This window comes from Antechinus flavipes, chromosome 4, assembly GCF_016432865.1.
Source record: "Antechinus flavipes isolate AdamAnt ecotype Samford, QLD, Australia chromosome 4, AdamAnt_v2, whole genome shotgun sequence".
NCBI lineage: Eukaryota > Metazoa > Chordata > Mammalia > Dasyuromorphia > Dasyuridae > Antechinus > Antechinus flavipes.
The window spans coordinates 419,853,266-419,867,400 of record NC_067401.1 but is presented as its reverse complement, the minus strand read 5'-3'; the positions used below and the strand labels follow the sequence as shown (position 1 = coordinate 419,867,400).

Sequence of the window (14,135 nt, the reverse complement as noted above, 5' to 3'; positions counted from 1 at the left end):
AAATTCAAAGGAACCAGAGAGAAATTAGCTTCATTCTGTAAGGACTAGAGGAGGGAAAGAGGAGGAAGATTAAGGAGGAAGAGTGTGGAAGATCACACACAGTGGGTGGGGGGTGGGGTGGGGGGTTAGAAAGCCAAACTGGGAGGTGAAGGAAGCATCAGGCTGCAGGTTAGGATAAAGGAGAGCCTCAGTGGAAGTTTAATGTCCTGAAAAAGCAGCTGTCCCAATCCTAGTGACTCCAGTCCCTTCCTCAGCTGTCTTTTCTCCTTGCCTCACTCCCCATCTCTATTCTGGTGTGACACCTCCTCCCCCTCTAGTAGCTTGCAGTTCTGTGGATGAGCCAGGGGAGGTATGCTGGGCTTCACGGTTCTGGGAATGACATTTGTGGTTCTGACTGGTGGGCTGTTCAGTGTGGCAGACTCGGACCTAGGCTGGGAGCATAAGCGGTCCTTGGTCCTCAGGGGGCAGCGGGCACCAGAAGGAGAACCTTGCTGGCTGGGGACTAGGGCCCGAAGACCCCGAGCTGCTCCCCTGCATCATCTTTTTGGGGTCTACCCTAGCAGAAGAGTGGACTACTTTCATCCCTACCCCATCAGGGAGCACAGAAGCCCCACTGTGGTAAATAGTAAGCCTGGCACTGAGGCAAGAGTTTCGAAGCATTTTCTTCGAGATGAAACTAAAAGGCAAACGAGAAGTCTGGCCACATTACTGAGTGGAAGTCGAGGCTGGGGAACTCTTGTCCCACAGACAGGGGACAGCCCCAGTGAGCAGGCTGATGACATTTATTTTGGGAATCGAGGCTTCTCAGAATCTCTGAGTGAGGCTGGGACCAGGGAAAGAGCTTCCATCGGCGCCAGAGCCCCCTCACACCCACCAGGACCAGAAGCATCATCCCAAAGAAAGGGCGAAGTGAGGGTCAGGCATCCGAGACAGGCTCAGGAGAAGAATGCAGAGAACTTGGGGGAAAACCCTAGCTGGGGAGGAGCAACCTTTAACTCCCAAGAAGGGATGCCTGTCCTGTACTTCTCTGGGAGGCGGGAACAGCTGCTGGTTCGCCCAGAGGTGATGGTTGAGATTCCCCGGGAAGCATTCACGGTTGAAGCCTGGATAAGACCAGAAGGAGGACAAAATAACCCAGCCATCATAGCAGGTAAGAGACCCTTTGCTTTCCCATGGTTCCAAGACCTCAGCTAGCTGGGGACTAGCTCTGCTCAGGTCTTGGTTGATCAGGGTGGAATCGCATAAAGAAAGATGGTTTTGTTGTCAGGCCTGGGTGCAAATCCTAACCAAAGTTTAACTAGGCAAAGTTTCACTCACACTTAGCTATCCGTGGGCCTCAGTTTCCTGATTTGTAAGATGAGGGAAAGTGGACTAGATGCTTTCTAAGGTTGATTCCATCTCCAAATTCTGTGCAATTGGAGGAACAAACTGGGATGAGGAAAGGGGGATGGAATATAACAAAAGCTAAGAATGGAGAAGGTTGGAGATAGGTGGGGAAGCTTTTATTCTTTCTGTTCAAGATGAGCCCATTATCTAATGATCTCTATGGCAATAATATGGCTGTAATTGCTTTAATCCATTGGGTTTCCCCAACTTTTTCTAAAAGTCCTTTCCTGTACTAGACTTTTCACTAAATTCTCTTGTGTTTTGAGAAAGAGAGAGAGAGAGAGAGAGAGAGAGAGAGAGAGAGAGAGAGAGAAGAGAGAGAGAGAGAGAGAGAGAGAGAGAGAGAGAGAGAGAGAGAGAGAGAGAGAGAGAGAGAAAGCATTCTTTGACTCTTGTTGGCTAGATTGATGAGGGATGGGTAGGGAGGTGGCAATCTCCAGGTTCCAGACAGTTTTCAAAGATAGAAGGACTATAGGAACTTCTCTGGAGAGCTGCATCCAGGGAATGGCAGAGATACTGGAGAGCAAGTTTTCTAACTATCACAACAGTGTTTCCCCTATTTTGGTACCTTTCTTTGAGCACCCTTGCACCTTGGCAGAAGGAGCCCTTCTTCAGCTCCTAAGCACGAGGTAACTAGCAGAGAGAGAGTAGATCCTAGAGGAAAGGCACACACTTGGAATAAGTTAATTGGGTTCAAGTATTATCTCTATTACCAACTGTGTGACTTCAAGCAAACTTGTCTGAATCTTTGCTCCTTCTTCTGTCAAACGGGATCCTATCAGTTGTAAAGTGAGGTTCTATAGATGGGGTGTGGGAAATGCATGTATAGTTTTACATTTTACAAATCATACCTGCTAAGTAGGTGATGGAAGGAAAGGTAGCTACAACACTTTCAATGAAAAACTGGCTTGACATTTTACTGCTTTCTATTTTATGATTCCCCCCATCCCAAAATAGGACCATAATTCTCAGAATGATCTTGGCCACATAGTAGACAATAAATACTTGATGAACTAAACTAGTAACTGTAATAGGGAGGTGTCTGAATCAAGAAGAAGAACCAAGAAGAAGGATTAGATATTAATCATTTCACAGATAAGAAACTAAGGCAACAATATCTTTTAGCTGTGTGACCTCAGTCCTGGATTCAGTTTCCTCCAGTCAAGTTGAGAGGAGTGGACTAAATGATCAGTTCATGAAATTCAGAGCCAGAAAGGATCTCAGTAGTGCAGACTCATTTTCAAGATGAGGAAACTGAGACCCAGAGAAGTTAAGTAACTTGCCAAGTATTGCATTCAGATTCCTTGACCCTCAAATCCCAGTATCTTTTTCACTATACCATTCAATCCTGTAACATTCAATATTTCTCTAGTCCTAAGAAGCTTGAGTGCTTTCCCAAAATCCCCAAGTAAGTCAGAAGAAAGATTGGTAATAGAATCCCCCAAGCAATGAATTGTCTGGACAGGTAATTGCTTGAAGGTCCACAGCTTCTTCCATAGTTGGGAGGACCTGTAAGGTCAAATTCAGATTTATAATCTGCTGGAAAGGGGACTTGAGCAAGCCTGTCTCAGCCTTCTAGGTAATGCTAGGACACTCATTTCTGATGCTATTTCTCTCCTCCTCCTCCTCCTTTGATTGTAATGGCAGCTTTGCAGACTGAGATTTTCAGAAGATGAACAATATAATTTTTAGCTTTTCCTCCCCCTCCCTTCCTTTTTCGATGTTTGGGGAAGGGAGGCAGGGTGGGCTGGAGGCTGGGGAAGGTGGGGGAAAGGAGGGAGAATCCTTTTTCTTGTGCCAAGATGATGAAATAATACAATAAGACGATTCTCTGATCAGGGCTGGCTGCGTTACAGCTTTCCTCTGCTCACTACCTCCTCTTCTGCCAGGAAGACTGCTCTCTTGCATTTCAGCCCAAGAACTGTAACTTTGCTCTTGCAGTAGCAGGAAAAGGGGACCCGGGACCAGTTCCCTGGCTGGGTAAAAGCAGAGTGGAATCCAAAAAAAATTACAAAGAGGAAACTCTCAGAGCCCACCACACTTAGAAAGTGTTTTGGGAATCTTAGAGTACTACAGAAATGGGAGCTGCTCTTGATTTTGAATCCTTTGTTTGGAGAAAGGCAGTGCCTGCTACCTATCCCCAGCCCTTGGGCATCCTTTGAGATACTCTTTATCTCAAGTGATAGCTGAGATTTTGGTCTTCTCACCTTTTCCATTTGGGTGCATGTGGGCTAGGACATTGGTGAATTTTCTTATACCCCAAGATCCTTCTTGAGAATACTTAGCTGAAGTTTCTAAAACTACCGAGTGTCTAAAATTGGCCATAAATTCCCTTTTCTCCTTTTTTTTATCAGGCAGACTGTAAGATTTCTTGTCTCAGCTGATTAATCTTGAAAAGCCCTGCTACCCCTCTGATAAACTGACTTTCCATTTTAGGTTTCTCCTTTCTCTTCTTCTTCCTAGAAGAATGGAAGGAGACCCCCATCAATAAAATCCATCTTTTCCCATCCTCCATCCAATTCCATTTAATGGGATTATTCAAACAAGTAGTTGATGTGTTGAGCAATGGCATAGATGACATTGGATGTCTGAGGGCTAATGCTGGGTACTCACCCTTGGTCATTTCCAACCTGTATCCCAATGTGACATAAACAAAGTCATGCAGTGAATGGTGTTCCTATCTCTCCCACAAGACAAGACAGCTGACTTCTTTGGCCCTGGGTTTCTTTATCTGGAAGACAACCTTGAACTAGTCTCTCAATAGGGACCCTTCCTCTCTCAGATTTCTTTATACTCCAGCCTTTTCTGCTCGGAAGATTCTTATTCAGTTCTGGCCCTTGTGGTGGAGAACCATAAAAACCTCATGGAGAATATAAACTTATACTTGACTTCTTTATGATCTTCCCACAAAACCTGGGGACACTTCTCACCTTACACTGCCCAGTTTTCTGCTAGAGAAATAAGCTAGCCTTAAAACAAGAGTAGTGAGCAGACTGTTACTCCTAAGGCTTTATTCCTCAGCCCTCCACACTTCAGCCCCACAGTTCCCTCACTGCAACCTGTACAACCTTGGAACACATGGAATATTTTGTTTGGCCACTGGCTGGGTCTGACTAGCCACCCCAGGAGAGGCTGGACCTTGGGGAATACTTCCTCTGTGGGACGCTAGGTGGCAATGTTGCTTCATGCACAAGGTGGTTGGCAATAATCCACAAATTCTGTCCCGGGAAATGTCAGTTTGGGTCTGCACCTGGTTTGGATGGCTGCCTTTGAATTCTCCACCCTTTCTAGGGGTGGAAATAGCCCCATCTGGGGAGGTGGGAATGGGAAACTCCAGGAAGCTCACAGCAGAGCGCCATGGTGACTGGTGAAGGTGACATCCTTGGGTTGTGGCTGGCTGGGAACGCTTGCAATAAAACAAAAACAAAAACAAAAACATGTATACACACATATATTATAATACAATATATAATATTATTAATTATTAATATTTTATGTGATGTATTATACATAGAATATAATGTATATTATTAATATTTGATATATATGTGTGTGTGTATATATATTACACAAGCTTCCTTCTCCAGCCCAGGACTTGAATGATTTAACTCTAATGTGTCTTACAGTGTTATTTTATTTAGGGATGAAGACTTCTGATTTATTCTCTGATTCATACATCTCACATCCTGAGAATTTCTGATGTTATGGGAGAGGTTCTATAGAACCTGGTTTAGCTTTCCTTCAAACCAAAATCCAAGTCCTAGAATCTGAGAACTGGATGACATCCCAGAGGACAGAGGTTCTAACCCATGCCTTAATGGGAATCTCCTCTATATTCCCTGACAATTAGTCCCATGGCTTCTGTTTTAAGACCTTGAATGATGTCAGTCCATTTTATCTTGGAACAGAAATGTTAGACAATTTTTCATTGTGTATCAAACCAACAAGGCTTGTTTTCTATAACTTGTACACGTTGTTCCTAATTCTATCTGGAGAAGAGAAAAGAACAAACTTAAAGTCTCTTTAGATTGCCTAAGGTGGCAATCTTTAAAGCAATAGGAGAAAATTGATTTGGAAAAGGGTAACTAACCTCAGGGCCCTGCTCTGCTGCAATGGTTGAGTTCTTCATTGAAAGTAGGCTGGTCACTTAGGGGATACCTGCTCACTAATAACTAGTCTGAGATCAGGATACTAAATCCTGACCTTAAACTAAATTTAGTCCAATTCTAAGAAGATTTCATTCCAAAGTTTGGATTTCTGATCTTTGAATGACCCTATTTTCCTTCTGACCTTTTTATTCTCTCATATTTTACTTCCTTTCTTCTCACTTACCATTCATGGTTCCTTACCTGTTTATCATAGATTTCAAATATTGACTGAAGTTACATGAACTCTTCAAGTTCCAAAGACGTTCATGGAAAGAATCAGGGCCATGGATTTTTATTTACTATTTCCCAATAACATTTTAATCTGATTTTAGCTGCATTGGCAGTGTGGCCTGTGTGGTTTTATGGACCATGTATTTGAAGATATCTGGTATAAACTATTTAGGACTATCCTACAAAGTCCTGGAAGCTTTATGCTTGAATGCACTAACTGGAATCTAACACATCCTTGTTTTTTTCCCATTGTACATTATTCATAATAGTTGTTTTTTAATAAATATTTATTGTATGGCACACTGTTGTCCATCTGATTGGATAATTGAGGTCTTATGATTAGCCCACCAGGGTGAATCCTGGCTGAATACCGAGATGACACAACTTGATTATTTAGCAGAAGTAAAACGTGCAACAATATTCTTCACTTAATAAGTATATGACCAGATCATGTAATGAACTTCAATCAGTTTGCCAATTGTTAAAAGGTGGGACAAGTTATTGAGTCGTTAAGATAGGGTAATGGGATTGTCTCTAGATGGGGTTTGTTCACATTTGCAAGTATGACAAGTGGTCACTTTAACAGATCAGATTTCTGTAGTGATTTCTTCAAAACAACTCTCTAGAAAGGGAAGGGGACTCGTTGCAAGCTTCCTTATCTCCATGGGACAGGCGAGGAACCCGGGACCCAGGAATGACTTGATTGATAGCTCTCAGATAGCATTAGAGGTATGACTCAAACAGAGATCTCTGAACTTCCAGTCCAGTGCCCACTTGTACATGTCAAATGTTTGGATAACAGATGGTATTTATACCTTGTGTTTTGTGACTCTCCATATGTAACTCCTTAAGTTTTAAAAGGTGAAAAGAAAAAAACCAAATTCTTCTCACAACCAGGTTAATGAGGAAGGGGGATAGATGATGACTGCCATCTACAAAAATTTAAAATCAAAGCATGAGATAAAAGGCAAGGAGCATCCCGTCTCCCAATTTCACCAGAGTAGTGGAAATAAAACAATATGATTCATTGCAGGGTTGGCTTGCTTGAGGAAGTGTGTGGGTAAGAGTATGGGTTAAAAGAGATTTCTAGGAGTTAGGACTTCCTCAGTGGACATCAGAGATCAGAGACCCTGTTTGATTCTTGGGTCAGGGAGTAATCAGAGAGGCCAGCGGCTTTCTCCTTCCTGCCCTATGCTTTTCAGAGTTCTGGATTTTATTTTGTTTTGTTTTTTACCTCAGTTTTTGCTAACCATAAACTCTATTCAGGAGAAAGACCTTGAGCACAGTCTCTTAAGGAGAGCAGCTAAATTGTATTTCTTGGGGGAAATGATGGCAAACCTAGAAGGGGTTACAAATATGGGCTATCACTTTGGGATCTGGAGATAGAAAATCTAGATGATTACCACTTTATGTTTCTAGTAATTGATGTGTTGATTGAACAGGCAAAAAGCCTAATTTGTGAAGCATTACTGGTCAGCATGGTTGTTTTTCTCTCCACAAACTCCCCTAACCCTGACATCTTTATGGTTCTTTATGTGGTACCCTACAAGGCTCTGTTCTCTTCCCAAACCTTTTCTTCAGTGCAATGAAGAGCATTTAAAAAAAAAAAAACCTTTTACCTAATATTAAATGCTCCATATTACTTTTCACCTGGATGAGTACCAAGTGACATCCATACCGAGAACACTTAGCTCCTCAGTAGTACAGAGTCAGATTTTGATGTAGCAGCACCTTTGAGAGGAAAAAGAAAAGAGGATAAAAAGGGAGGAGGGAAAAATAAAACCAGGGTTGTGTTCTTAATTGTGCCATAAACTTTCTCCTGGATTCTACCTCTATGCTTGGCCCAAGTAGGGTATGGAGTGTCTCCTTGCAGCTGCCTCTGCTCCTAGTTGTTTAGTATTTAGATTTCTGGCACACAGGTGTTAGCTTTGGATTTGGGATTCAGCCAGGTTTTTAAGGGGTGGGCTTTGAGCTCAGAAACAACAGCAGCAGGAATTGGAGGCATCTTTTACCCTGCCTGGCTGGACATTTACTATTATGTTATTTTTTCTAGGACAATATCTATTATTTTTAGGGAGAAATTTATAAATTGTATGAACATATGATAGATTTAAACTTTTTAGGATCTGGTTACATCTTCATGGCTCCTAATATTTAAGGAAGAGAAAGAGGAAGAGGATAGAACCAATCTATAGAGTTCAGTACTTGGGCATGAACTTTTGAGTTGCAATTGCTGAAAGGTGTCTGAGGGAACTGTGGAAGGTGAGAATCATCCTCAGTTTCCCAATAAATCTAAATTTATTGGCTGTTCTCCAGAGCTCTCACCTCTGGTTTTCTGCCTTCCACACCTCCTTTCTTCTCCTTTATATTTCTTTACTATTCCTTTGGGGGTAGTTCTGCCTGATTGATTCAAAATGTGCTTGCCTCACAGCTAGCTTCTGTTCCTTTCTATCCTCCTGCCTTTATTGACAAGACCAGAGGAAAAGAAGAGGGAAACAATATTTTAGTTTTTGTTCAGAATCTGGATTTAAAAAAAAATTCTTTGACTCCTGTTATGTAATTGGTAAGAGGATTGTCATCTGTGCTCTGGGGTATGGAAAAAAGTTATCTTGAAGGTTATATCAACAACAACAGTTGTGTAAAACACTTTACAGATATCTTTTTTGGTCCTTATATCAAACCCAGAAGGTAGATGCTATTATTATCCTCAATTTAGTTATAAGGAAACTGAGCTAGAACAAGGAAAAGTGACTTGCTTAGTATCATTTAGGAAGTGCCTGAGTAAAGTATTACCAACTTGCTTATTTATCATTGAACTCACAACTTTCACATTTGTGACCAGACAACTAGACCACAAAGACTTTTCAATCAATGTCTGCTGTCAGGTTTAAAAACATTCTACTTTTTTTTTTTGATACAGAAAATAAAACTTGTGTGACTCCATTTCTTTCCATTCCATTCTTAAAAAAACTATTCTAGTTTATTTTTTATTTTTTTTTGAATCAGAAAATAAAACTTGTGTGACTCCATTCCATTTCATTCCACAATAACTGACAAGGAAAGCAGGCTCATTTTTTTTCCTAGTAGGAGTCAGAAATTAGGTGAACAAAATCAATGGTTCAGTCCAAATACAATGGTGGAAGAGGGACTTTAAATATCAGAATATTCTGAGATTAAGGAATTGTTCTGGCTGTCATTTAAAGAATCTTGGATAGGTAATTAGGGTCCCAATTAAGGTGTGCTAGCTTTGTGACCCAGGGCAAGTAACAACCCTCTTTGTCTCAGTTTCCTCATCTGTAGAAATGACCTGGAAAAGGAAATGACAAACCAGCACAGTTTCTTTGCTAAGAAAATTCCAAATGGGAACATAAAGTGTCAGGAATAACAGCAATGACTAGATAACAATAATAAAAATCAGGGTATATCTGCACTGAACTACTGACTCAAAACAAAAATTGCTTTACCCAGCAACAAGGTGCTAAAGAGTTAAAAAGGAAAAAAGGGTCAAGTCTATTAGTCAATCATTAGATTTTCATTGTACAAATTCTGGATTTTGACTTAAGAAAACCTGGATTAAGATGCTGCCTTTGACAAGAACTGTGTGACTGTGGGCAAGTCACTTAACCCTTTGAAATTCAGGCTCCTTGACTGTGAAGTACAGGATAATGATATCTTTATTATTATGGAAATTATGAGGATGAAATTAGATAATGTTACAATATAAGTCAGTTATTCATTTACTATTATTTTTAAATGTCAGTTGTTATATTTCCTTTATTTTCAAAGAGGGTCAATGATATGATGTTATTGATAAGTTATTATGAAAGCTGTGAAACACTAATGTTAGAGAGTAGAAGTCAACTTCCCTACTCATAAGTATTCTACTATTTAATGAAAAAGATAAAACAAACAGAAATGAAAACATAAGAAATCTAAACTCATATTTCTAATTTCAATCAACAATCAACAAATATTTGTTGAGTACTTACTCCTTATGAGATCCTGTGCATGGTCCTAGAGATGCATATACAAAGAATGAAACATTCCTATTCTTTATGAGAATTCTAACAGGAAAATTCTAAATTCTATATTCCAAAAGGAAAATTGTGTTTTACTACTTGAAAGCTTGCTAAAGCCTACAGTTTTAGAAAGTATGGAAGGACAAGATTTTTCAGTCCATGGAAAAAAAAATTGATGAAACAAGAGAAAGGAAAACTATTGTATTTCTGGGAAGTCTGAGAGGTTGGAATGTAATGGGTAGAAGTTGGTTGATTACAAATGGTTGTATGAAGTACTGGATGGCACAGTGGATAGAGTACTAGGCTTGCAATCAGGAAAGATTCATCTTCATGAGTTTGAATATCATTGTAGATATTTATTTGCTATAGGACCCTGGGAAAATTATGTAATCCTTTTTTCCTCTTCTGTAAAATGAGCTGGAGAAGGGAATGGCAAAGCAATTAGTATCTTTGCTAAGAAATCCCCAAAATGGGGTCACAAAGAGTTGGACATGACTTAAGGAACTCAAAAACAACAATGTGAAATATCTACCTTCTTGCCTTTCACCTTCCTATGATCTAGATTCAGCACATCAGTTGGACAATAGGGGAAGTCTGCCCTTAGACCATGATACCTTTAAGAAACCTGAGCCTCAGTTTTTCATGAAAGAGCTAGACTTGACCTTCCAAATCCCTTTTAGCTCTAAATCTGCAGTTGAATTGTTATACTGTTACTTAAATTGGATAGAATAGAAATTCAGATCAGCATTTAATCTCCTTCAAAAATCTATTTTCAGCTTATGTCCTCAGGCTTATTTCATGTCAAGCACAAAATAGTCAGGTCAAACTAGACGTTTTGTTCTCTCTTGCCCTGTCTTCTTCCATGTACTCCTCATAAAGGTTATTTCTCATACCTGGAATGTACCTTCTGATTATCTTCCATTAAACTATTTCTCGTTCTCAAAAACCAGTTCAGATGCCCCTTCTTCCCTGGAATCTTTCCAGCTATCCTGCACCTCCAACTTCAAAGGATTTTGTTCTCCTCCAACTTTCCTAGAACACTTTACTTTATTTTCTCCTTTGCCTGCATTACCTGCTATTCTGTAACATGATTATGACTGTACATGTCCCTTCCAATTGCATAAAAGTCCTTGAGTTGGGGAATTGTGTGCTGCTTTTCATCTCTGTATCTCTAGTCCCAACCACAATGTCTGGGAAGTGGTTAATGCTTAATAAATTGAATTGAATTACCCAGAACTTCTCCGAATGCTATTTTTAGGATAAAAATGCAAATCACAACAAATGCTTTCCAGGGAAGCTACCACTGCTTTCTAGGAAACAGGATCCTAGTCATATGCTGCAGCACAATTACTGTAAAAACAGCATTTAGCCTGTCTTACAGACAACAGGATCTCTTAAATATTTGTTAAATCAATGAATTAAATGCATGGGAATTGGTGCTTTCATTGGTACAGTCAGTCAATAAATATTTAATGAACTCCTTCTATGTGCTAGGCACTGTGCTTAGTGTTGGGGATACAAAGAAAGACAAAAGACAACCCCTTATGAAGATGCTCTTAAGGAATTTGTATTCTGTGGGAGAGACAAACATAAACAACTATGTATAAACAAGTCATGTACAGCATAAACTGGAGATAATGAACAGAGGAAAAGTACTGGATGTAAGGAGGATAAGAAAGTCCATAAAGAGTAGAAATCGGATCTCTCAAATAAAGAACCAAAGCTCTTACCAACACTTACTTCTATCTTGTCTGCAACTTATACTCGGAGAGAATTGCTAAGTGTATTGAGGGTGGTTAATTGTCACAGAGAATAGAGTGCCTGGAGTTAGGAAGAATTGTCTCACTAGCTTTGTAGTGTTGGGCAAGTCATTAATCCCTGTTTGCCTCAGTTTCTTCATCTCTAAAATGAGCTGGAGAAGGAAATGGCAAACCAAGAAAACCCCAAATGGGGTCATGAAATGTCAGACAGGACTGTCTAATAACAACTAGTGCAAGGAAATAACTCATGTGGAGTCACCTAATCAGACTTTCTGGAGAGCAGACTTGAACTCAGGCTTTTCTGGTCTTCTACCAGTCCTTTTAACAATGACCTAGAAAATAAAGGGCAAAATCAACCAGAAAATCAATGATTTAGTTAAACTATTAGAACCTCCCTTCTCAACTTCTAGTACATATTCACAAGTCAATCTAGGTGTTGTCTTATTCCCAAACCCTTTTATATCCACACCTCTAATTCTTTGTAATGCCAGGTTGACATTAGGAGCATCTGAGTCTTCAAAAATTCAATTATATCCAAGCCAGAGAGCTTGGACTAAAACATTTTAGAAAGGCTTTCTACAATAAGACTCAAAACAAACAAACAAACAAACAAACAAAAAGATTTTGAGCTTAACCAGAAAGTTAAATGAATCAAAACATTTGCTGGATTGAATTGAATCAAAAATGTTCTAGTGGCTGAGCATTCTGGTTAAAATCAAGCTTTCCCTGTACTATTTTGTATTCTTCTCCAGTTGCTTGACATCTCTACTTCACTTTGTTGCTAAGAAAGGGAGGATTAAAGGGACCTCCAAGGTCATCTAATCTAATATTCTACTTTACAGCTGAAAAAGTTGAGAACCAGGAAAGTGGTCCAAAGTCAAGCTGGAAGTACCTGTAAGAGCCAGAATTTGAACTCTGATCTTATGATCTTGAAATCCAATACATTTTCTATTGCATTATAAATATCTTTCTTTTTCATTATCTGTAGTATTCATAACAGAGGCAATCAAATCTGCCTTAGGTGAGTGACAGTATCAAAGCGAGCTTTGTGAGTTTCCTCTGGATTGTAGATACTGACAAGATTATAGAATTTTGGATTTGGAAGAGAGCCGAGCGGCCATACAGTCCAGCCTATGCCTGAAGATTGTCAGTGATAGAGGAGGTGCTACTGCTCCAAAGTGGCCCATTTCACTTTTGGACAAGCACAAATTATTTGAAAGTTCTTTTTTTTTCTTTATTAGACCCAAATATGATTCTTTGCAGTTTTTATCTGTTCCTAGTATTGCCCTCTAAGGTTGATCAGATCAATTCTAATCCTTCTTCCAATTGGCAGCCTTTCTAGTATTTGCCCACAGAAAATATTCCCTACTCTGGTTGTTCTTCCTTGCATGTCGTCCCAGGAATTTGGACCTCCAACTTGAATTTAATACTCTAGATATGATCTGAGCTGGTCAAGCATAGGAAGAGTTGCCATTTTCTTTTTGTTGGAAGTTAGGTATCTCTTAGAACAGCCTAAAATTTATTACCACAGTTTTCTTGATTGCCATATCATCCCATTGTCTCTATCATTTCCAGAAGTACAATGTGAGAGACTTCATCAGATGCTTTGTTAAAATTTAGGCAAATACTATTTGCAGAATTAGATTGGCCTATCAATTTAGTAACATTGTCAAAAAAAAAAAAGATTTAAATTAGTGAGCTTTTTCCTATGCTTGATGAAGCTAGATTGGCTCTTGGGATCATCTCTTTTGTTCATTAAAAATTCGCTATCTTTGTGTTCTATCCTAGAATTTCTCCAGCAATAGAAGTCAACCACAGTAGTCTAGGATACATGGATTCCATTCTTTGAAGGGCTTTTGTTTATCATATGTTGGAATTAAACATACATTTTCTTTGAATTTCTTCTCAAATGTTTTGACTGGCTTTGAGGTCCCAAATGAGGCAATATTTGTTTCTCATTCATCTGCTTGCTCATTGATTCATTCATTCAACAAATGTTTATCATTGAGTGCCTGCTATATTCAAGATACCATGCTAGATGCTGCTTGCACAGTGGTATTGTGGTGCTTGGCTAATTAGAAAGTGTTTCCTCAAAAGAAGTGGTTCCTTTCCTGGAAAACTCTTAATTGCTTTCAGAATTCTGAAGGTAAAATTAAAAGGGCTTGTTTATTATTAAGTGAGAAGGATAGAAGCATAATGAATAATATGAGTGAGAAATCAGACAATTCAATATTAATATTATGAAATTAAATTCCATATTTGGAAAAAATGAAGCAAATAAAACTCACTTTAATTCATAGAGAAGATAAATTACAAAATAGTTATACTCAGGTCTTCCACTCTATAAGAGGATTATTTGCAGTTCAACTTCAAATAATAGATCCCTGTCTTGCACAATATAAGTAGAATAGGAAACTTATTTTTAAAATGTATACTATACACACAGCTTTTTAAAAATGACCAACTGGGCAATTTGAACTACACCTGTATCTAATTGAAATGCAAAAGCAAAGCTTCTAAGATGTACATTAAATTCATTTCTTTAAAAAAATTTTATTATAGCTTTTTATTTACAAGATACGTGCATGGGT

At 39.2% G+C, this 14,135-nt stretch overlaps 1 protein-coding gene and 1 long non-coding RNA gene across 2 annotated transcripts in view; one reads left to right on the top strand and one right to left on the bottom strand.

Annotated features, from left to right (window-relative positions):
- The first annotated feature begins 160 nt into the window (after window positions 1-160).
- Window positions 161-14,135, top strand: part of PAPPA2 (pappalysin 2) — a 385,692-nt gene continuing 371,717 nt past the window's right edge. Inside the window, exon 1 of the mRNA XM_051998898.1 lies at window positions 161-1,150. Coding sequence (XP_051854858.1) covers window positions 352-1,150 — 799 coding nt within the window. The 5' untranslated portion in view covers window positions 161-351. The remainder of the gene's footprint in view (window positions 1,151-14,135) is intronic.
- Window positions 3,929-9,799, bottom strand: LOC127562867 (uncharacterized). Its single transcript, XR_007953833.1, has 3 exons — window positions 9,755-9,799; window positions 7,385-7,496; window positions 3,929-4,792 (listed from the first exon to the last, which is right to left on the bottom strand). It is a non-coding gene; the product is annotated as an uncharacterized LOC127562867 (long non-coding RNA).